The sequence below is a fragment of the Alligator mississippiensis genome, chromosome 6 (assembly GCF_030867095.1).
Source record: "Alligator mississippiensis isolate rAllMis1 chromosome 6, rAllMis1, whole genome shotgun sequence".
Taxonomy (NCBI): domain Eukaryota; kingdom Metazoa; phylum Chordata; order Crocodylia; family Alligatoridae; genus Alligator; species Alligator mississippiensis.
The window spans coordinates 30281334-30303671 of NC_081829.1; the positions used below are offsets into that span (position 1 = coordinate 30281334).

General features: G+C 42.0%; 1 protein-coding gene across 9 annotated transcripts in view; it reads right to left on the reverse strand.

Annotated features, from left to right (window-relative positions):
* KCNMA1 (potassium calcium-activated channel subfamily M alpha 1) overlaps positions 1–22338 on the reverse strand; it is a 1011367-nt gene that overhangs the window by 346114 nt on the left and 642915 nt on the right. For all 9 annotated transcript variants that reach the window (XM_059729759.1, XM_059729758.1, XM_059729760.1 and 6 more), the window contains one exon: positions 12916–12991. In XM_059729759.1, the coding sequence (XP_059585742.1) occupies positions 12916–12991 (76 nt within the window). The remainder of the gene's footprint in view (positions 1–12915; positions 12992–22338) is intronic.

Consider the following 22338-nt stretch of genomic DNA (forward strand, 5'->3'; position numbering starts at 1 on the left):
TTGGAGGATCCCAGGATTCATGACAAGAATACCCTGCTCCAGTCATGAGTGGGGCTAATTAGCACATGGATCCTTTGTGGGGGTGTCTGGAATATATATGCATACTAAGCAGTGCTGAGCTATGGGGTAACCATGGCTTGAAATGCTGGTGACTCTGCTGGGGCCCAGCTAGAAGGTAAATCATGAGCCTTTAGAGTTTGTACTATATTATAAGTAAGTACAAAAGTGCTGCTGAAAAATGTGTTTATGTGTACCTGTGCTAAAACTTGCAGCAGTTTCAAAAAAGATAAAATGCACCAATTCTGTATGAACTAAGTCTATGAATACCTGTTGTAATTTGTCTATATGAAAATTATTACTCATAAGTTTATTTCAAGGTCAGTATTTTCAAATTTACCCCTTACTTCCATGTACTCAGGGAGAGACGAGTCTGACAGTAAGGAGAGGAGGAGGGGGCTGCAAAGGGAAGAAGCTGCAGGTGGGGGGTAAGGGTAAGGATGCTCCACAGCCCTCCCAGATTTAGTTTCCTTGCTGTAGCAGTGGGAGGGGATAAATTCATGGCAAACCAACCTCCAGTAATTAGATTCTGTACCTGGAAAATTATAATAAATTTATAAATTTTCCATGTATTGAATTATAACTATTGGGGGGGTCATCTTATATTTGAGTAGATTCAATACTTGGACCTTGGTCTTAACATTCAAGTTTGTTGTTCCACACTCATTTACTCAGCATGCTTTGCCAATACAGGTATTCAGTTCAGCCTCAAGTGACAGAGTATTGTTAACAACGGAGCCAAGGTAAGTAAATGTACTTACAACATCCAGTATGTTTTCACCTATTGTGATCACTGGTGGTGAATCAAAGTTCTAGCCTATAACACTGATCCTTTTTTGATGTAGACTATAAGATCAAACTCTTGGCAGGCCTGAGTGAAGCAAATGAAGAGGCTTTGAAGGTCACTCCCTATGTGGGCTACCCATACATTGTCATCAGCAAACAGCAGCTCATGAATCTAAACTTTCTGCACTTTAGTTTTTGCTTTACGGTATGTGAGGTTGGATAGTTTTTAGGGCTGTAAAGCAATTTAAAAATTTGATCGCTATTAGTTGCATGATTAAAAAAATCAGTCACAATTAATTAAGATTTTAATCCCAGGGGTCCCCATACAACCTGGCAGGATGTGAGGTACTGTGGGTCAGGAGCAGCAGGGTTGGGGGGGCAGAGTGAGGGGCAGGGGATGGCCATAGACATATCACTGCCCCCCTCACAATCATATTACCCCCCTCACCACAGGTGTCCTCTTTTTTTAAGCTGGAATTATGGTAACCCTACAGGAATGCAGCCCGTTGGTGTGTAGAGCAGTGCTCAGTAGGTAAGTCTATGGAAAGGAAGGGGCAGAGGGAGAGGGAAAGGCCAGGGAGGCCAGATCGAGGCTCCCACAGTGGCGGAGGGAGTGGGGCAGGGGCAGGAACCAGGGCCAGGGTGAATGGCACCCCAGAGCCAGGGCAGGTCATGGGACAGAGCCATGGGAGGCTCATCCAGGAGTATGGTGGGGTGGGCACAGCTCCCTGCTGCTGCACAAACCCCCAGGGAAGGCTGCCCACTGTGGGCTGGGGCGCTGCACCCTGCTACTTTTGCCCTGGGAGTTGCATGCTGGCTGCACCATGTATCCCCTGCCCACCTGGCAGTGCAAGGCACAACATGGCATTGCACAGCACCTGGGGCAAAGGCAGCAAGGTTCAGAGCCCCAGCTCACAGCAGGCAGTCCACCTCTGTCCCACACAGAAATCTGGGGGGCACATGCACCCATGCCTCCCCCAAGAGTGTGCACAGTAGCAAGGAGGCATGCTCCACCCCTGCACGAGCTGCCCATGGATCTGTCCCACAACCTGCCCCAGCCCTGGGGCCCCATTCACCCCAGACCCTGCCCCACTCCCTCCATCACTGTAGGGGCCTCAATCTGCACCCCATGCCCTACCCCTTCCCTCTCCCCCTGCCCCTTCCCCTCCACAGTCTTACCAGCTAAGCACTGCTTTACACACAGAGCTGGGTTGCATTCCTGGCCGCATGCTTCCTGAGGCTGCCTGTGTGTGTGTGTGTGTGTGTGTGTGTGTGTGTGTGTGTGTGTGTGTGTGTGTGTGTGTGTGTGTGTGTGTGTGTGAGAGAGAGAGAGAGAGAGAGAGAGAGAGAGAGAGAGAGAGAGAGAGCACACCTATGCCTGTGGATACACCACCCCTCCCACCTTCCTGCTGCAGCAGCCTGCATCCTGCACCCAGGATACCCTGCAATCCTCTGCATTTCCAGTGCTGTCCTGCTAGGCAGTCTGGAGGTGGCAGAACAGAGCCCAGGCACGGGCTCCAAAACCACGTGCAAGATTGCATTAAAGAAAGTAATGCAAGAACCAATTAATGCATTAATGCATACATTAACAGTGATTAATTGACAGCCCTAATAATTTGCCATCTAAGCGTGTATGTAAATAAATTCTTTAGTGGCGGTCCCAAAAGCGTAAGTCAAAAAGTGAAAGAAAAAGAAAAATTCCAAACAGGATTGGGGCAATGACACTGCCATACTTGACTCTGCTTTGAATCTCAAAAGTCTCTGGCTATCCATCCTAGCTGACTGTTTCCTACATTCCACTTTGGAAATGAAGGCGATATAGAGAGGTCTCCCTTTGTTTCCTACATTTTTCTTGTATTTGTTGGAATGAGAAGACCATATCTATGGTGGACCTACTAGCTCTGAAGCTACCTATGGCTCAGGGTAAATACAGTCAACAAGGAATTGAAGTCTTCTGAGCATCTGAGCAATTATCTTTCCAGACCATTACAATCACTGCTGTCTTCTTTATTCTTGTACAAAGTGACTATATTGCCATCCTGCATATCTTGCAGTACTGTCCCTACTGTTCAGCAGTGAATACAAAGCTAGTATAGGTGGGAAGGAAGCACAGGTTTCCTGCACTAGATCAGTTCTGTGGGAATGCAGTCTTTTCCTGGGGCCTTGCCAATGACCAGATTGTCTATGGCCTTTGGTCCTGAACACTTGGAATGCCATCAGGCTTTTCAAGGACATAAAGAGTTTATCTACACGTGCTATTAGCATGGAAGAATAAACTCTAGCACATATTGCACTGGAGTTTGTAGCTCCTGGGCATCACTTCTTCGTATGCACCTGGGACCACAGCACAGTCAGCCTGCCAGCCCATGGCTGCTCCAACCCAGCTCTTCGTCCTGTGGAGGAGCTGGCTGGGGCACAAGAATGCTTCAGTATTGGTCTAGCCAGCAGGCAGCCCCAGCACTGAAACAACCTCATGCCCCAGCCAGCCAGGTCAGCATCTCCAATGCCACTGCTGTATAGTACATAATGCTGCCATAGATAGTACTTGTATTTACAAGTACTAGCCTATGGCAGGTTTTATTAGTTTACTAAGACCTAATAGGGCCACATGTGTAGACATAAACTTTACTGCAGAGCTAATTCAGGGATCCAGGTTTTCCGTTTCCCATGGAAAAATGGAGAAAGCCATGGATTTTCCCTTTTTATCAGAGAAAACACAGATTTCTCCTTTTAGCAGAGAAACCCACGGATTCCCTGCTTTTGCAAACAGCTCTGCAGGCTGTTTGAGCTCTAGCCTGCAAGAGGTGTTTGCAAACAGGGCAGGAAACCCCCAGCCCTGCCTAGATGAGGAGAGCAGGTCCTGAGGCTCTCACTCAGCCACAGCTCCACTCAAACTTACTCTTCTCCTGGACCCTGAGGTAAGTGCAGCTTGCAGGGGGCTGTGGGTTGCAGGTCATTGCTGGGGGCACCTGCAGGGCTGAGAGAGAGCAGGAGCCAGCCCTGGCCCCACCTGAGCAGGCGGCAGCAGTGGGGGAGCCAGCTTCATGCTGCTTCTGCTTCTGCTGCAGCTGCCTGCTGTTTGGGGCAGGGAGCTGCAGACCTGGGTCCCTGGCCCCAAAAACCTGGCAGCTGGGGGCCCCCTCCAGCAGGGCTGGGGGGCAAGGACTGTGGGTGGGGGATCAAGAGGCATGTAGGGCCTCTTGTAGGGTTGTTGTGGGGTCAGTGAGGATCACCAGCGGTATTGGAGGGGTTTGGGGGGCAGTGGGGGCACCAGCAGGGCTGACAGGGGGCCTTGGGGGAAATGGGGGGGCAGCAGCAGGGCTGGGGGAGGCACTGGGGGGGTGAGGGGCACCAGCAGGGTTGGGGGGTGCTGCAGGGGGCTTTTAATTTTTATGATGGATTTTGGGGGTTTTGTCAGAGAATTTGCAATTTTTTGTCAGAGAATTTGTGAATTTTTATCAGAGAAAACCAGGATCCCTGTGTAATTAGGCAGCTCCACAGTAAACATCTCATGTAGACATGTCCACAGCCTTTTAGTAAAGGTCTGCGTCAATGACATCATTTTCCCTTGAACAGAGTTCTACCTATCTTTCCATCCATTGCTCTCAGCCTGTAATAACTTCTCCCGATGCTGTTTTTCACAGAACTGACTTCTTGCAGTTGGACCTACCACCTCCTTGATTCCATCATATATGCTTCTGATGTTTTCTATCAAAGGCATATTCAATTTCCTTGCATAGTTGCAGCAAATAATCATTAGCGCAGCATCTTGATATTTGTTGAACAACTGTCCTTGCTTGCCTCAGTTTCTTAGAAGTTCCATCTGAGGCATTCTTTTTGTGATTTAACATAGGAGTTTTTTTGGCCCTGATAAATCAAATCAATGCATGTGAGTATGTCTCTACCCAATCCTGTTCTTTTCTGACCTGTTTGCTGAATATAGAGTCAGCAGTGACACAGATCATTTTTGAGGCTTCCCCACTTCTGTTCTGCAGTCTCACACAAAGGCAGCTTTGAAGCTTGTTGATCTAATGTATTAGCGATGTTAATTTGTGGCAAACACTGATACTTAGAGCAGATGATTTTATTTGGATTCAGTTTGATCTTAGTGAGCACAAGTGAGCAATCAATATTACAGCCTATACTATGGTAGCTACGAGGAGGACATTACTGTGGTTTGTCCTCCTAGTGATAATGAGGTAGTTCAACTGGGGCCAGGGCTAGATCCTAGGAGCCTCCATGATACTTTATGGAACAGCTTTCTTTGCAAGAATGAGTTGGTGATGCACAAATTATGATAGGAGAAGCACTCCAGCCGTTGTCTCATGTTATGTGATCCCAGACAAACTGGCCAGGATTCGCTGTCACCAGCTCTGGCACTGAAGTCCCCAAGGAGATGTACGTTTTCAGTGTTTGGAATCTTACTGATAACACTAGCCAGTCCTTTGTCAATCCTGTCTTTAACCTCAGCAGAAGGGTAATGTGTTGGAGTAAAGGTATTCTCTAAGGCAGGGGTGGGCAAAATGGTAAATCCAGCTAGTGGCCGGACTCCATTTCCTGCCCACATCGCTGCAGCTGGTTTCCATAGAGATGTCAGTAGCGGTGGCACTGTGCCAGCACAGAGCCAGGGTTTCCATGGAGACCAGCCCCAGCAGCACTGGCAGGGCACTCAACTGCTGCTCCAGGGCTAGGGCTGGAATCTTGCAGTGGTGACAGCATGGTCCAGAACCAGGGCAGAGGCACCTTCCACTGCCTGCACACCCCTGCCCGGGGCATACAGTCAGTGGACTACATTCTCTGCCCCAGCTCTGGGTCATGCTGTCACTGCTGCAAGATCCCAGCCCTGGAGCACCTCCCCACCCAGCTGCCTGCCCAGCCAGCACTGCTGGGGACAGTTTCCATGGAAATCCTGGCCCTGTGCTCTCACAGCTCCAGCGCTCCTGGGGTCTACATGGAAACTGGCCATAGCAACACGTGTAGAGGCTGCTAGGAAATGGATTCTGCCACAGGCAAGATTTTGCCTGCCCCTGCTCTCAGGTAACTGCCTTCTGAAGTATAGAGGCAGAGCATGAGGATCCTCTCAGAATCACTTAGTGGATTTTCAAGCATTTTGAGAAAAGTGCTTCTACCAGCAAGGCCTATGCCACATTGAAGTGTGTCTTCAGGAGCATTCCCTTGCTCTGATTGGCAACCAGTCTAAGAGTACGGCCCTGATAGATAAATGGTTCTGATTCCCCTGCCTGAAAAATGTGTAGTATTTTTCTCTTAAGGAGCCATTTGAGGCCAGGCATGTTTCTTACAGAACTGCAATGTCAATGTTCAACCTATTTAATTCCATATCTATCTCTGCTGTCTTACAAGCATCAGAGATATTCACGAGATCATCAGTCATGCCAGTACACATGGCCCTAATATTCTAGGATGAAATGCAGAGTATTGATTTCCTCTTTTTCTTTTTGCCTGCTGCAGTAATGTACTGTGTTTATTTGCAAACCTGGAGTGACATCGCCAGGGTGCAAAAGCCTGGGCAATGTATATGGAGAATTTGGGTTGCCCACACACCAGTGTCCCCCTCAGGGCCTTCCTGGTTTAGTCCAAAGGAAAGGTAGGAGGTACTAGTACATTCTGAACCAGCGTGACTGCAGGAGCTTCCAGAGCAAAGATTATCCATTTGTCCATCTGTCAGGGCTCCATTCTTAGACTAGCTGCTAACCAGGCCTAAAAAGCCCAGTCTACCCTATCATGAAGCAGAATTCAAGTTCCACAACCTTTTGGTAGCATTTCCTCCAGAAGAGGTAAGACTAGTACCCACCTCTAAGGTGCTCTTCTACCTGAAGCCATTGGCACCCTATGGGTTGCCAGATTATTTAACCACTGCCCTGCACACAGTGTTAACAGTCAGAGGGAATACCGTCTACTTGAAATTATGGTAGCAGGCAAACCTGACCTGATGTATTTAGTAAACTGATTACTGAACCATTTAACTGCTGAAAAAAACCGAAGATGAAATATACTGCACTAACGGTCAATGGTATTGGCAGGTAGTAAAATTAGTTACTACTGAAGATCTTTTTGTTGCATAATTACTATAAGATCAAAAGAGTTAGATACAGATGAAACTATGGTAAATGAGTCAGGCTATCAGGTGATTGGTTATTATTCAGTATAGATTTTTCTGGAATACTGATCATAGTGACTTACATGCAGAACCCTATTTCATTTTACATAGCTAAATGGCACTTAACCCAGAAGCATAACTCTGTATTTAGCACTTACACACAGCCTGTGACAGAGCTCTCATGGGGCAAGCATCTACGTGCCCCTGAGCATGCCTCATATAGCTGCACTCTGGCTGAACAGATATGTGACATCATATATTCACTGAGATAGAAATGTAAGGCTGGATAAGTCATGGAAATTGAACTGGGCAAAATCCCATAACCAGCAGGATTTAGAGAAGGAGAAGGGGTTATGGAAATTGCATGGGAAGGGGGATACTAATCTTCTGGGCCTAGCTTTACCTAAGGGGAGGTTGAATATGCATCTCCTTCTTCCCAACGCAGCGCCCTACTACCAGACTACAGGTTATATTTTATCCAGGCACCTCTCCAGCCCTCCCCTGGAAACCCTGGGCAGTTAAGTGGAGATTCCTGAGCCAGGGGGAGGAGAACAAGTCAGAGGGTGTGTGGCTCAGAGATGGATGCTTCCCTGGAGGGGATGGGGCCCTAGGACTCCAGCCTGAGCCCTTGGTCTAATGGGACAGAAACTTCCCCACTGCTCTTTGTCCATTTTATCCAACGAGTATTAAATGTAAGGAAGAGGACTGAGAAGCAGGCAATATCAATTCAACCCCCTCTGGGTGAGGGGCATGTACAGAACCTGGGTCTTCATTTTCTCAGAGGGCTGTAGGGCTAAACCATGAGAGGGTAGTCAAGTCATTGTCTTCTTCCTTCTCCTCTTTGCTTGTCAGTTACATGTTCTGATTGATTCTATTTTGTCAGAATCAAAACTATGCATAAGTGTCCAGAACTGCAGTAGCTGGGTAACTGCCATTTAGGTGTGCAAAGTGAAATAGGATTCTGCCCTATGTGTTCAGTAGCAATGAGGAGCCTGCAAGGCCTGAAAGCAGTACCTTTCAAACTGCTGTTAAACAGAAGAATGAGGAATTATAAATCACTCCAATGCTCCTAATGCAATTTCTAGTCTTCATTTTTATGACAACTAGCATTTGGATGAAATGAGAATCACTTGTTATGGGGGCCTTTTAAAAATAGTTTTTGTAAAGTTCACAGATAACAGAGTATGAAAGGACCAGAGAAGAAACAACTGAGTACTCTATAGTGATTTTCTACAGGCCTACGTTTAATCTTTAATCTCTGCTGTTCTACCAGTAATTCATGCTAATGCATATTCATACAAATTATCTATGTTCCTATCTTTTGGGGTCTTTGCAATCAGAGGACAATATATGATTGATCACAATATCTATTTTTAGACTGGTTGAAATACAAAGGTTTTTCATAATGGACAGAAGGGGTAAGAAGGCTTGGTTGATTAATACATGGTTGATTAATATATTTACATATTCCATTGGTAATTACATTAAGTCATAATAACAGAAAACTGAAATCCTAATGCCCTTAATGAGGCTAAAAAGTGGCATTCAAAATGATGCAGTGCTCCAGTATGAAAGTCTAAGTATTCTTCATTCCCTGAATTTCACAGGGAAAAAAAGCCTTCTAGCATCGGCAATAATATGTCAACTGGCCTCTAGGTGCTACTACAGCACAACTAAGTAATAGGAATAATGACAAAGAACAATTTATTAGATTACTTGTTGAGAAAAATGTTATATTTTGCTGGTTTGTTCAGAATCGCACCCTTTCTGTCCTCTATGAAATACCCTTGTATTTCTGCCTGAGTCTAAAAATAGATGAAGGATTACTCACAAATATTTTCCTGCTCTTTAAGCTCTTTGTAACATCTGTGCAATATCCCTTATCGTGAGCCCCGCCTAAGCCCCTATAGTTTTGTTGAAACATGGCATAAAACAATGTGGCAACAACTATGTCAATCATAAATTAACTTATTTTAGTTTTCTGAAAGCTGAGAATGATTCTGTGAAACATCTATTATTTCAAATGTAAATTATATACATATCAAATGTATAGATGATTGAAGCGGCTATAATTAACAGCAGTGTAAAGTCTCTCTGCAACTGGAGGGCCTATTAAAATAATTAGGAATTTATCAATGTTCTGATAATTATATAACAGCTGACACCTATCCAAGTAATACATTCCCTTTCTATTTGTAAAGTGCTTCAGCTCCTTTCTGTAGATCACAGTATTATGAATGATCCTTCTGCTGATTGTAAAAATGAGATTTGTTTCTTTAATCCTCATCTTGCTGCCACTACTGAAAAATTTTACATAAGGAAAATAAAACTTTCCAAGCAGTAATTTTAATTTAGCGTTAGAGAGTATAATGTTTTTCCAAGGTATTAGGAATCTCCTCCTTTCCAGCCAGACCAAATATTAAAGGCACTATCAAGGGAAGATGAAAAAAAAAGGAGTGCCCTGAATCTCACCTTACTGGTCAATGAATAGTCTAGATATTAAAAAGTTCCCTAATGCCATTTGTTTATGACATTTTCATATAAAAAGAAATGAATTTTAAGAAAGTAATCTAAAATAATACATGTTATATATAAAATAATCTAAGGAGTTAGTTTTTTATACTATTATTTCAATGGTGGTAATGATAAATTGCAATTGGGTATTTCAGGTTCTCCCTTTGACTTCTAAACTTTTGATCTATGGAAGTTTAATAATGGATCTCAAAGGAACATAGAATGCTTAGTTCTCCATCTCTGGAAATACTTTACCTGCCAATGAAATTAAGACACTGTTGAAGTAGAATACAGGAGCTGAATTGCAATGTGTAGTAAAGGTGCACCGATATATTGGTCTGATATTGGTTTAGTACCGATTTAAAGAAAATTTGCTGTATTGGATATCAGAGTGATGGGGCCAATAATTTGGCCGATAAATGCCTGTGCTGCACACAGCCACAGCACAGCACTCAGGCAGCAAGAAGCAGAGCTGGCAGCTTAGAGAGCTGCCTCCAGCTAGTAAGTCCAGTGTGGTGGAAGGGGAGGGGGGAGGGAAGGGACATGGGTGGAGGCAGGGTGCTGAGCTGGGGCTGCATCAGGTGGCTGGCAACAGCAACACTGGGAACGGAGCAGTGGTAAAATCTGGGGTGGATGCAGGATCCTCCCAGCACCACCAGTGCCTGCTCCAAGCCCAGCCCCCACTGAGAAGAGCCCCATGCAGCCCCACATGCAGCCTACCTCACCCCATGCAAATCCTCGGGGCACATGCCCTCCCAGGGTGGAGGCAGTGGCAGGAGCTGCCCCACTCCATGGCTCCGGGCACCTCACCTGAGCAGCCCCTGCCCCTGGTCTCACTGTAGGGGGTGTTGATCTGCCTCCCCCAACCTCCTTCCCTCCCCCCTCCCTTTCCATCACACTGTATGGGAAATCAGATCAGTATTGGCTGCCATGCCTCCTTAAATATAAGGTACTGGCCCACAAAATCTCTCTTGGTGCACCCCTAATACATAATCCAGAAATTTGGCAGCAGCAGAATGGCAATTACATTCCTCCCCACCCCCAAATTCCAAAACCTTGGGGAGTCCTGCAGGCTGGACTTGGCCCATGGGCCAAAGGTTGACAAATCATGTTCTAAATCATAGGTTATCTTTACTGTATATGATTTAAGAAAGTATAGAGGGCTTTGTTAGTGCAGGAGTCAAAATAAGGCAAGATTTGAAGATTATGTGGTTTTGGGTTGTTTTTTTTCTTTTTTTATTATGTTCCCTGTTGAAAGTGTTTCTTGGATGGGTTTTTCTTCTGGTGGGAAAAAAAAGGGAAAAAGGTTAATGGCTGGATTACAGAGGAGCTGGGGGGGGTCTGGCTCATCACATTCTGCCCTCTGGCTGGTGCTTGAAGGGTCCCTTCCTGAGAACTTTTGCTCTTTCTAGAAGCTGGCCACGTGGGGGTAGAGGAACAAGACATAAGCAGGGGTGTCCTCCTGCCATGCTCAGGCTGGCCATGGAGATGCAGGAGGAGGGCCCCAGAGGCTATGGACAACACAGCACCAGAGTGGAGGAGGAGGAGAGTGATGTGGAGTGGGCCCCATCAGGCAAGCAGCTCCAAGTAGCAGCAGGTGCCCTCCTGGGTACCACAAAGTAGTGCAGCTCCCTCGTCCTGCCTGGGGCTGGCGGGCAGACAACCCTCAAAAATTCAGCTAAAAACACTTTCAACAGGGAACATAAAACAAACAATAATCATCATTACATGCAAGACTATTTTGAGGGTTTTTTGGTGATTTTTTTAAATTAAGTGAATGGTGGTCAGGTTCTAAGCCAGCTTTGAGAACACATTTAATTAATACTACACTCCTCCTTTTACAGTTGAACTTTTACTGAAAGCCTACTGAAATCTCTGGAAATCTTTCCATTTGATTTGGTAGCTTTTGATCAGGGTCTTGATGCTCTTCCAAAAATTGAATTTCATTAGATACTCTGTTCTTGTAAAAATTTAATTCCCTACAGAATTGGTAGCATTTTAAGGGTGCAGGAGTGAATAGCTATCTGGATTTGTAGAAAAATTAAATTATTATACAAAGGAAAACCACATTTCTTATGCACTCAGACAGTATAGGGCACAATCTAAACTAGTTTCAGAGTGTTTGGACTGTATTTCCATAAAAACATTGACTAATGAAAATAGTTTTGAGGTTCAGAGGGCTTAACAAACTACTGAAATTCTGAACAACTCTAAAGCCCATTTGCTAATCAATCCCAGGTTCAACTATATTGCTTATTAAGGGGAATTCAAGTTCTCTATGTATAAACTCTTTGTACATCAGGTATCTTTAAATATAAGGCAATTCATAAATGGGGAAAGATAGTGGGAATTTTATAATGGAACCAGACTTTTACTTACAATTATTTTTAGATTAGGAAACTGTTTCAATACTGTATGTGGTGTATTTGGTATAGATTTTTAAAAAGTGAATTTCTCTTCAGTACACAAAGGAATGTGGAACAGTCCTTTGATGCTCCTAAGGTTAATATGCAGGTACGTAGTAGCAAGTAACATGTATTTTGATCCATATACAAAGTATGTTTAGCCACACAGAAGCAATTAAAAAAGAACTGTGTGGTTAACTGCTACTGAAGTAGTTTAAATACCTTAAGAAAGGAACACTTAGGACAATGGCACAAAAAACATCCTGACTGTAAATTCAATATAAAAAAACATCCTGAATGTAAATTCAATATAAAAAAAAATTTAAAAATAAATAAAACAATTCTCAACTCAAAAAGCTTGCAATGGAACTGTGTTTAACTTTCAAAGTGCCTTTTTCCATTTGGGTATCTTGTAGCCTGAATTGTAACTGCAAATTTAACTAGGCAATAAAATATAGATTCAAAATATGTAAGAACAAATTATTTAATCAATGTGTAGTTCTGTACTCACTCCACTTTTAATTTATAGTTACTCGGTCCCTTGTATGTTGCAGTTACAAAAAAGTAGCACATAAAATAAGTACTGATTATATCAAAGAGATGTTTAAATTGATCAATCTTTCATCAGGAACATAAGTTACAATGAAGAGAGACTAAGTATTAGCGTAAGAAATAAAGCCAGATAGTAGGAGGACTGTCGTGCTAAATCACTTGAGTTCTGTCACCCATGAGACAAGCCATCGTTTTTAGAAAAGGATGGAATACTTCCATAGTGGAGGTCAAAAAAGATGTTCAATATAAGTCATAAAAATGCTGTGAAGACTAATGTCATTCATGAAGATTATTTATCCGGGAAAACGAAGTCACAAGTGCGTATGACAGAATATTATTAAAAGTTTTAAACCTGTGGTTCTCATACCTAACTCCCATCCATTCCTACAGCATTATGAGAAAAGAATACACACATCTCAGACTATAACTATAAACTGGAGAAAAAATATTATCATAAGGAAAATGTACATATTAAAGTCTTACCTTGTTTTAAGGATATTCAGAAACTGCAAAATTTCTGAAAACTGTATCAGTCTAAGGGCTCTTAAAAATCTTAAACCTGTATAAAAAGAAAATTAGATATAACTCAAGTGCATATTAACCCATGTTATTATAACATCTTACTTAAAATTACAACAATCAATGCTATAATATAAACAGTGTGCAGCATAACTAAATGTTAAATACCTTTAAGGTGCTCTTCCATGTTTAAAAGTTCCAAGATCTTGACCAGATTTTCTTCAGTTGAATTTAGATCTATGCTTTAGCAGTATCCCATAAATCCTTACTCTAGGTAGTAAAGTATGGGAAGAGAAATTTAAACATCTATATTGACCTCAAAACTAAGGGAAAAACTCAGTTGAGTTCTGATGTATTTGGACTGCTCTTCCAGAATGTCAAAAAATATATAGCTATAAAACTCTTTGAAAGCTCATAATTCCTTCATCCCTTAGTGAAAAATAAGAGATTATAGGCAGGAGATCTGACAACCTGGATAAGCTAGACATTGGATAGGCCTGATTAAATTCGTAATTCTAAATGACGCAAAATCTTTTATTGCAATAATGCTGCCTTATCCCCACCCCAATGTCTAAAACTTCAGACAGGACTAAAGAGTCACAACATAAAATGGTAAAAATATTGCATTTGCCTCCAAGCAGGCAAACTGAATGAACTTTAGATCTTAGAAAGGTAATGATTTTTAAAAAGGGACAGCATTGTGCTGCTGAGATCAGATGACTTGAACAGCAGTTCTCAGATGGCTGCAAAGCCAGTCAGCCAGCCAGCCGTACACACACACATCCCGTAAAAGATTAACAGCTTAAATTATTAAGAGAGACTTATGCTGGTAGGAGACAATTTTGCTGCGGCTCTTTGGCATATGAGTAAAGGTATATTGTACATTATATATACACAGCTTATACCATTAAACAGAAGGCTTTAAAGACAATATTTTCTGGACAGTAGAGCCAAAGAGTTACATAAAAGTTGTTTAATGTAGTAGTTTGGCCATTAGGAGTCAGGCCTAGGACAGCTTCAATTCATGCATCCTCTTAACTGATATTCTTGATTTAATACTAATAATCATTCTTTGCACTTGCAAATAATTTTCTATTTCCATAAAGACAAGTTAAGTCTTAATTCTGTAAACACTTAAACATGTGCATAACTTCTGTGCATAACTCCTCTAATATGGCTTCCATGTTAGTGGACTCCAGTGATTCTAATCATAAGCATACATGTAACATCTCTCTTAAGTGATTTTACAGTTGAGGATTGGTTTCCACAACACTTCCATAAAGTAACTCCTTATTATTATTATTCTCAAGTGGTGCAAAGCAGCCTTAGCAAGTCCTAAAGATCTCTCCCACCCTGTATGTAAAATAGGTATAATAATTTAATTACACACTTCACAGGAACAATGTGAGGATTAACCAAGCTCTGTGGAGCAATTTAGGACCTAAATACAAAGCAATGCAAAGCGGCTCAGTATCACTACCTTTTCTGATCAAGCTTAGTTATTCAGAAGGAAAGAAAATGAAAACTAAGCTGTGTGTTGTCCAGTTTCAAACAAGAAACCTGTTTCCTGAATGGTAAAATTATCAAAGGCTCCCAAGAGGGCCGGAAAAAATTAGTTAGCTGAAAAATCTCTGCTTCCAAACCTTTTTAGTGTTTTGAGCTTATTGTAAATGCTCATTTATGAATTGCAATACACCAATCCAGCACCAGAATGTTCTTTGTGGCACAAGAAAATTATTAGAGATGAGATTCTATAATTTTATAATCTACATTTTTTTAAACTTTTGCTTTAAGGACTAGTACCTGCAAAAGTGATAGGTTTAGAATGGAAAGTCCATAAAAATAGCATTAGACTGTATGTGACCATTGCTGTATATTTTCATTAGTCTCTCTTTGGTATGGCTAAATCAACAAAGTCAGACTCAGACCTGACTCTAACCTACAATACCAACCTTGACACAAGTACAAACAGAATCCCTCTGGTTGTCACCTGCAGCCTCCAGCTTGAACACTTTGGAGGAATCATTAATGATATACAAACCCTCCTGAAAAAGGATAACCATCTCAAGGTAGTCATAGGGGACAAACCTATCTTGGCATATGGTGTCTCTCAAGCATTAGGCTACCTAACTCTATTCTCACCAAGGTACCAGGCCTTGCAACTGACCCAGATGAAAGTTGTGCCCCATCATCAATATAGACTACATCATCACTGGGCCAAATAACACTGAGTGCATCTACACATGTAATTAATTCGACACAATAAACACAGAGGCAGTTTAAGCCACAGCAAAATATTCCCAGGTGCAATATCTACGTGTGCACCCAGGACAACAGCAATTTTAACTGGAGTGGAGCATTTTCCATCAGGACTGCTCCTGCCCTGTTGGCAGGGGGTTTAGGGGTTTAGCCTCAAGCTCCAGGTGGTAGAGTCAGACAGCACTGGAGCTGGCTGGGGCATGAGGATGCTGAAAGTATGGAGCTGTATGGCTAGGCAGCAGGCAGGAGTCTGGTCCCTTGCTGGCTGGGCTGACCAGGCTCAATTTACACCTATGGTCAGCATCTGCATTTGCATTTAATTGCAGTTAAGTATCCCATTGTAAGATAGTACTGTCCTTGACAGTACTTTATCTTATGCCAGTGTTAATTAGTTTGCTATGGCCTAGTAATGCTATATTCTGCAGTTAATCAATCTACTCCACAGTTAAGCATATGTATAGACATGGCCACAGATTATGACATCCAAGATTCATTCACCTTCTCCTCTACCCATGTCATATATGTCAACACCGGCTTACAGCACCTGTCTGCTGTCTACACTGGACAAATGGGGCAATCTCTGTGTGTAAGTATAAATGAACACCAATCTGATGCACAAGTCTGTGGCAGAACACTCTAATCTTTCTGGGCATTTGATCTTTATGTCAGTGTAGCTGTTCTTAAACAACAAAACTTTAAAAATGAACTTGAAAGCAAATCTGCAGAACAAGAAATCATTCACAGACTGGATTGGTTTAAGTATGGTCTAAACGGGGACTATGAATTCTTATGCCATTACTTGGATTTAGTTTCTGTAACCCCTTGGTCCCTGTGGGTACTTGTTTGCTTCTCCCAGCACTGCCCCCATCTCCCTGCTCTCTCTCCTCCCTCTTACCCTCCCTTTCTGGTCTTTTGTATTCAATTCAACCTTTCTCTATTTGATGCACTTTTCAGATCCTTGAATAGAATCTGATAAAGTAATCTTGGGCTCATGAAAGCTAATGATATACACCTCACTTACTAAAAGTGTTGGGGTTTCTGGGTCCATAAAATAACATATAATTAACTTGTGGCTCATTTTTGGACACTGTTTTAACACAATAGTGCACAGGTCAGCAACCTTTTAGGAGTGGCAGAACAAATTAGTCTGAAGGTGGGCTGCTGCCAACAGCAAGACTAAGTATGCGCCCCAGGCCAGCAACTTCCTTCTCCATCTTTCTCTGCACAACCCACCTGCTTCCACTCCAGACCTCCTTGTTCTGTGCCAATGGCTGCTCTCTCATCCCACTACTGAAGCCACCCTTTACCCTCACCACTGATTACCATCACCACCAACTGTCATCAAGAGCCAGTTTGGTGGTGAGAGAAACTACAGCTTTGGTCAGGGGATGCAAGAGAGGGCAGGAAGGGATGAAACAGCAGCAAACAGCAAACTATGGCTACCACTTTCAACCTGGTCACCATTCCTCTCACTACTGCCACCATCAAATCATTTGACCTGATTGCCATAGGTTGCCAATCCCTGTTCTAGTGCAGCATCCAGCCATTGAGAACTCCACAAATTCCTCCATGGCACCAGCACAAGAGAGGAAACTACCACTATAACACAGGACAACTGGCTCAGGAACCAGATGGTTTGAGGCAACATTATGGAAGTATTTATGGTTAGGAGACAGACAGTTTGTGAGCTTAGACTGAAAGGCTGTGTATGTGCCTGGGAAAAAGTCTGTTGCTGGTAGGCTGCTGTTTCTTCCACATAGCTACAAAACCAGTCTTTGTCACTATAAGAACCTAGCAAAGATTACAGACTGAAGAGTCTAGTGCTGGGATTGTTCAGACCAGTTATCAGTGCTCACAGCAACTCTCCAGTAGGGCAATTACATATGGATTCCATTGTCCAAACCCAGAGTGCAAAAGATGTACCAAGTCCCCTGACCCATAAGGTTTGTCTAGCTCATGACCTTGTAGGGTTCTTTTGTTTTAGAACGAGTCATAGTCCTTAACTGTCAAATTAACAATCTGAATTGAAACAAGAAAAAAAAAAGACCATGCTTGAATTTCACAGTATGCTTTGACCTGAAGTAAGAGACGTGGGATATCTGTTTAAAAATATGCTTTAAGGATTTACAGTGCTTTGCAATACTGACTGATGATTCTCTGTTGTAGATTATGTAGAGAATGAAGAAATTCAGAGATTTCCATTCATTCTTCAAAAAGAATTCAAAGAACAGCTGCTGGAAATTAATTATAAGAGGCAGACTCAGAGCAAATGAATTTGCTCCTGAGTACATGATTGTCAGAATTATCTTATAATTTGCAAAGTGATGATAAACTATGAATGTGCCCCAATGGTAAAGGCCAAAGACCATTAGTACTAAAGCTGTATTAATGGCATGCCCAAATATGTTCACAATCAAACATGCTTCTGCAAACTGATGGCATGGTAATCCTTCAAGCATACTGTTCTGTCTCCCACAGTACCAAGACTGTTGTAAAAAAAAAAAAAAAAAGCAAGTGGAATTACTCAGTGGTTTAATTTAAAAAAAAAGATGCCACAGATTACCACCACCTGTTGAGACAAAACTAACTCCAGTCTATATAATTTGGTTTAATTTCTTGATGAGCTGAATTAAACAAAGAACAACGGATGTACCCAAGATGTCTACATAGTGTATACAGTCCACTCCATTCTGAAAAAGTAACTGAATAAAACTAGCAAAACAATTACCTATTTTTTTTATGTCCCACTAATCCCAAAATGTGTTTGTTTAGCTGAAAAGAAGTTTTTCTGGCAGCTCTCAATCTTATTAGCAGTGTGAAAATCATTGTGTGTTTTTTATCATTTATGCATCATCAACAGAAAAAAAAATGCTTTTTAATAGGGACATATATACCAATTATTTTGAAAAAGAATGACAGAGATTTTTCCTTTTTTTGCTAGAGCTATATTAGCTTTGCATAGAATAATACACATTGATGCACGTGGAAAGTTAGTCTGTGTTGTGAACTGTTGAAGTGTTATGGTATTTATCATATGGAATGAGTGCTAAATTATCTTTCTTGTATCATGTATGATTGCTTTAGTTTTTAAGGTCAAAACACTATTTCAGTGTAGTCCATTATGATTTCAGACTGACTATGGCCATGGTCAGGCATTACATTTGTACCAGGAGAAAAGCTTTTCTACTGGCACAAAAAGAGAATGTACAGTCATTTAAGGGACTTGTGGTGGAAGAGAAATGGGTCTTCCACAAGTAATTTAGATGGATTCCCAGCAGGAAGATCTCCCTCCTCCTACACTAACTTGAACAGCTGTACACTTCTCTCAGGTGTTGTACAATATCCCGCAATCCTCTGTTCTCTCTCCAAGAGAGAAGGAGGCTGGGAGAGTACTGGCTCCCTGACAGCCCACCCAGGGGTGAGCCATCAGGTACCCCAATGGGAATCTTGTCATCAAAAATTCAACCCCCTCTTGCCAATCAGCTATTTGGAGGGGGTAGGACATTCTACCACTGCAAGAATCCTCCTGGAATGTGTTCCTTCTGCAGCAGAATGGGCCCTGACCACCACTCCACTCCCCTCCAATCATCCTGGAGGAGTGTGGGGACTGGAGGTAGTTGTGCTGTGGTGGCACTTGGAACATCATCACCAGGGAGAATGCCCTCCAACTACACTCCTCTGGGTTGACCTTGAGGAGTGAGGAGAGTGGGAGGGAGCTGTACCATGGTGGTAATCTCCCAGGGCTCTGGGACTGTTTCTGCTGGAGGAGAATGCCCCTCACCTTCTCTTCCCAGACTCTCCCACTTCTTAATGATTTAACTCTCATTTCAGATGAGACCTTAATTTGGTAATTTGTTGATACGGGTATGTCAACTCAAAGAAGAGTTAAACCAGTTAATGAACAAGTTTAATTACATCAATGTATAATGTTCAATGTACAATTGGCTTAATTAGATCTGTGCATTTTGTAATAAAGGTATAAGCCCTATATTTATTCAGTTTCACCTGTTTAACACAAGGGGTTGTACAGCTGTCACCAAGGACATAATTGTTTGTAAGCCATAGCTTTACAATAGTTTGAGGAGGATGAAGATGAGATGGAGAGGACCCAGCCTGACTTCCAGGTGTAAGACTAAATGTACAGGAGTAATAGTCAGAACTACAAACATTTTTGGTTTAAACAAAGCATATTTAATACAGAACAAACAATTCCTAAAATGTAAGACAGCCTAAATTTCCAAAAGCATGTATTGATTTTAGATGCCCAATTCACAACAGTACAAAAACTTCAAATTTTCAGATGACAAGTGCATATTTTCTGAAAATCTGACCCTCTCATTTTTCTCTAATTTGGTATTGAAATAGTGAAACAACCAAAGTCACTATTCAATTTTGAAAAGTAGGAAGATAGGCTAACTTTCCAAAAGAACCTAAAGCTAGTCTTCTCTAATTTTATACATGTGATATTTCCAGTGTACTAGGAAACCTACCTGCTGTAACACAAAGCCCTCTGAGACCAAAGAGAGTCTTTCTATTGACTTGGAATTGTACATCAGAACCCTAAGGGTCTTTAATAAGAGTAGTTAGCTGCGTTAGTTGAAAACAGGCAGAAGGAAGAGTAGAGATGTACCTTATAGCTATCTATTATGGGCGTGCAAAACGGGCCCTATTCAATTTGGATTTGGCCCGAATCAGGGACAGTGATTAAATTAATTGATTCGGATCACTGTCCCTGATTCGATTCAGCCAAATCTGAATCTGAAGATTTGATGCTGATTCAAAGAATCAATGATTTGGCCATAGACAGAGCTTTAAATGTTTTTTCTACATACCTCGAGGTACCAGATGCAGTTTGTGAATGCTGTGACGCTGGGGCGGATGGAGCATCCCACAGGATGGTGGGAGCAGGGCCCCTCACATGCTTGGCAGCGAACCCGGAAGTAGACTGGAAGTACTTCTGGTCCACTTTCTGGGTCCACCAGGGAGTGCACTGGGGGGCCCCTCCATTCCCTCTCGGCTCAGCGATTAGCTGTGGGGGGATCCTGAGGACCCAGTCGCCAAGCCAAGGAGGCTCAGGGAGGGCCCCCAGCGTGCTCCCCGGTGGACCCAGAAGTGGACCACAAGTGCTTCTGGTCCATTTCCAGGTCTGCTGCTGAGTGCGCTGGGGTCCCCCCACCCCCATGCTCCTGTGAGACTCTCCATCTGCCCCAGCATTGCAGCATTCATGAGCCACCTGCTACCTTGAGGTATGTAGAAAAAGCATTTAAAGCTGTGTCTACGTTCAAATCACTGAATCTTTCCGAATCTCTCCAAATCAATTTGGAGGGTTCTGATTTGATTCAGAGAGATTAAAGTGTCTCCTGATTCAATTCAGAGTCAGAGATTCAGCTACTGAATCAGGCTGAATCTCCACTGAATCAAATCAGGGACCGAAGCTTCGCACAGCCCTACTCTCTTTATATCTTAGTTAGTCTATAAGGTGCATCTCTAACCTGGCAATCTAGAACCAATACAGTTATTGCAGAAAGAGAAGGTGGGGAGAAAAACAGCAGAATTTTAAGTCAAAATCCCTATTACAGTTCTAAAAAATGCTCTGATATAAAATTTGTTTGCTTGTCATCCATGCACCTTTCAGTCCTACTGCATGAAAGCTTTCAACTGGATTAGTAAACAGCAGCAGTCAGGATTACCCACTGGTTACAAATCCTAGCAAAGGGAACTCCTCTTAAGTATAATTGCAAAGCTAAAGTGGGGAGGATAGGGAAACCCCCCCACAGATAGCCCAAAACACTAGGGAGAGATTTAAATAAGCTGAAATGAGGGCTGGTAATTCCCTCTGACTTTCCTATATTCTACAAGTAAGACTCCCATTTATTTCAGTCATATTTTGCTTGCATATGGATTGCAGGATCAGTCATGGAATTACTTCCGATTAAGGGATTATATTTTCCCACTCTCATTCATGTATCTTTTGTTATTGTTAGCTGCATCAGTATTTTCAGCATTTACTTCAAATCACATAAGTAAATTTTCTTTCTTCCATTCTATAACTTGCATCTACCTAGGAGTTTCCAAATGACTTCCTGCTTTAATATAATGTCTCTGTTGATTTTTTCCTCCTCTATACTGTAATTAATGTTATTCATAATGTAATCAAATATATTTCTGATGCTGATCAGATAGTAAATATTCAGTAATGCTGTTATCCATCAAAAGAAATATTTGTACAGCTATAGACTAGACTGAAATAGATCTTTAATTAATAATTTACTTTTCCTTAAGTGAATTAAACAAGGGCATATTTAATGCACTAAGTAACCAATGCTTGATATTTCATTAAAAACTGCAAATAAAAGACTACTATTTTGTGAATCCAGCTAGAATCTAACATGAACTTACATAACAAAGTGATGACAAAACAAGAAACTATGTCTCTGTGGACATTTGATTCTCTTAGGATGTAAAGCCTCTGAACATATTCCCAAATTCATGACTGCTCAGCAGAACTTTACAGATTCTACCTCACTTGGAAATCTCCAAGGAGAGAGGCTCAAAAACACCCCAAAACATACAATGCAGAGATAATGGGTATATACTTACAGCCTCTGTCTCTGTTTGGAGATAAAAATGTACGTAACAACAACAAAATCTAAATATACAGTATAGATTATTTGGCTATATATTTCTCTACCAGTGTTATGTAAGTATACAACAGTACAGAGCAGTATCCTGCATGAGAAAGCGATTTCCCAGGACCTAATGTAGAAAAACTGAATCTAGGACATTATGTATTAAGAAAGGTTTTACATAGTGAAAAATATTAATGTACAGCTCTTGTAGATTTTACTAAATCTACAAGAGTTGTACATTAATATTTTTCATTATGCAAAACCTCTCTTAATAAAGTTAATTGCTGCCTACATCAAAAAGCTTCCTTACCTATATATTAATTCCCATTAAAATGAAAAGGACGTTAATAACATTAATTGCCCAAAACTCTCCTACTGCAGAACGATATATCCTGACTCTCAATAATTTTAGAAAGTATTAAAAGCGATTTTCAGCTGAACACTTTTCCCCTTTACATGTAGCATTTTCCTTCTCTTATGGAGATACTTAGACATCATA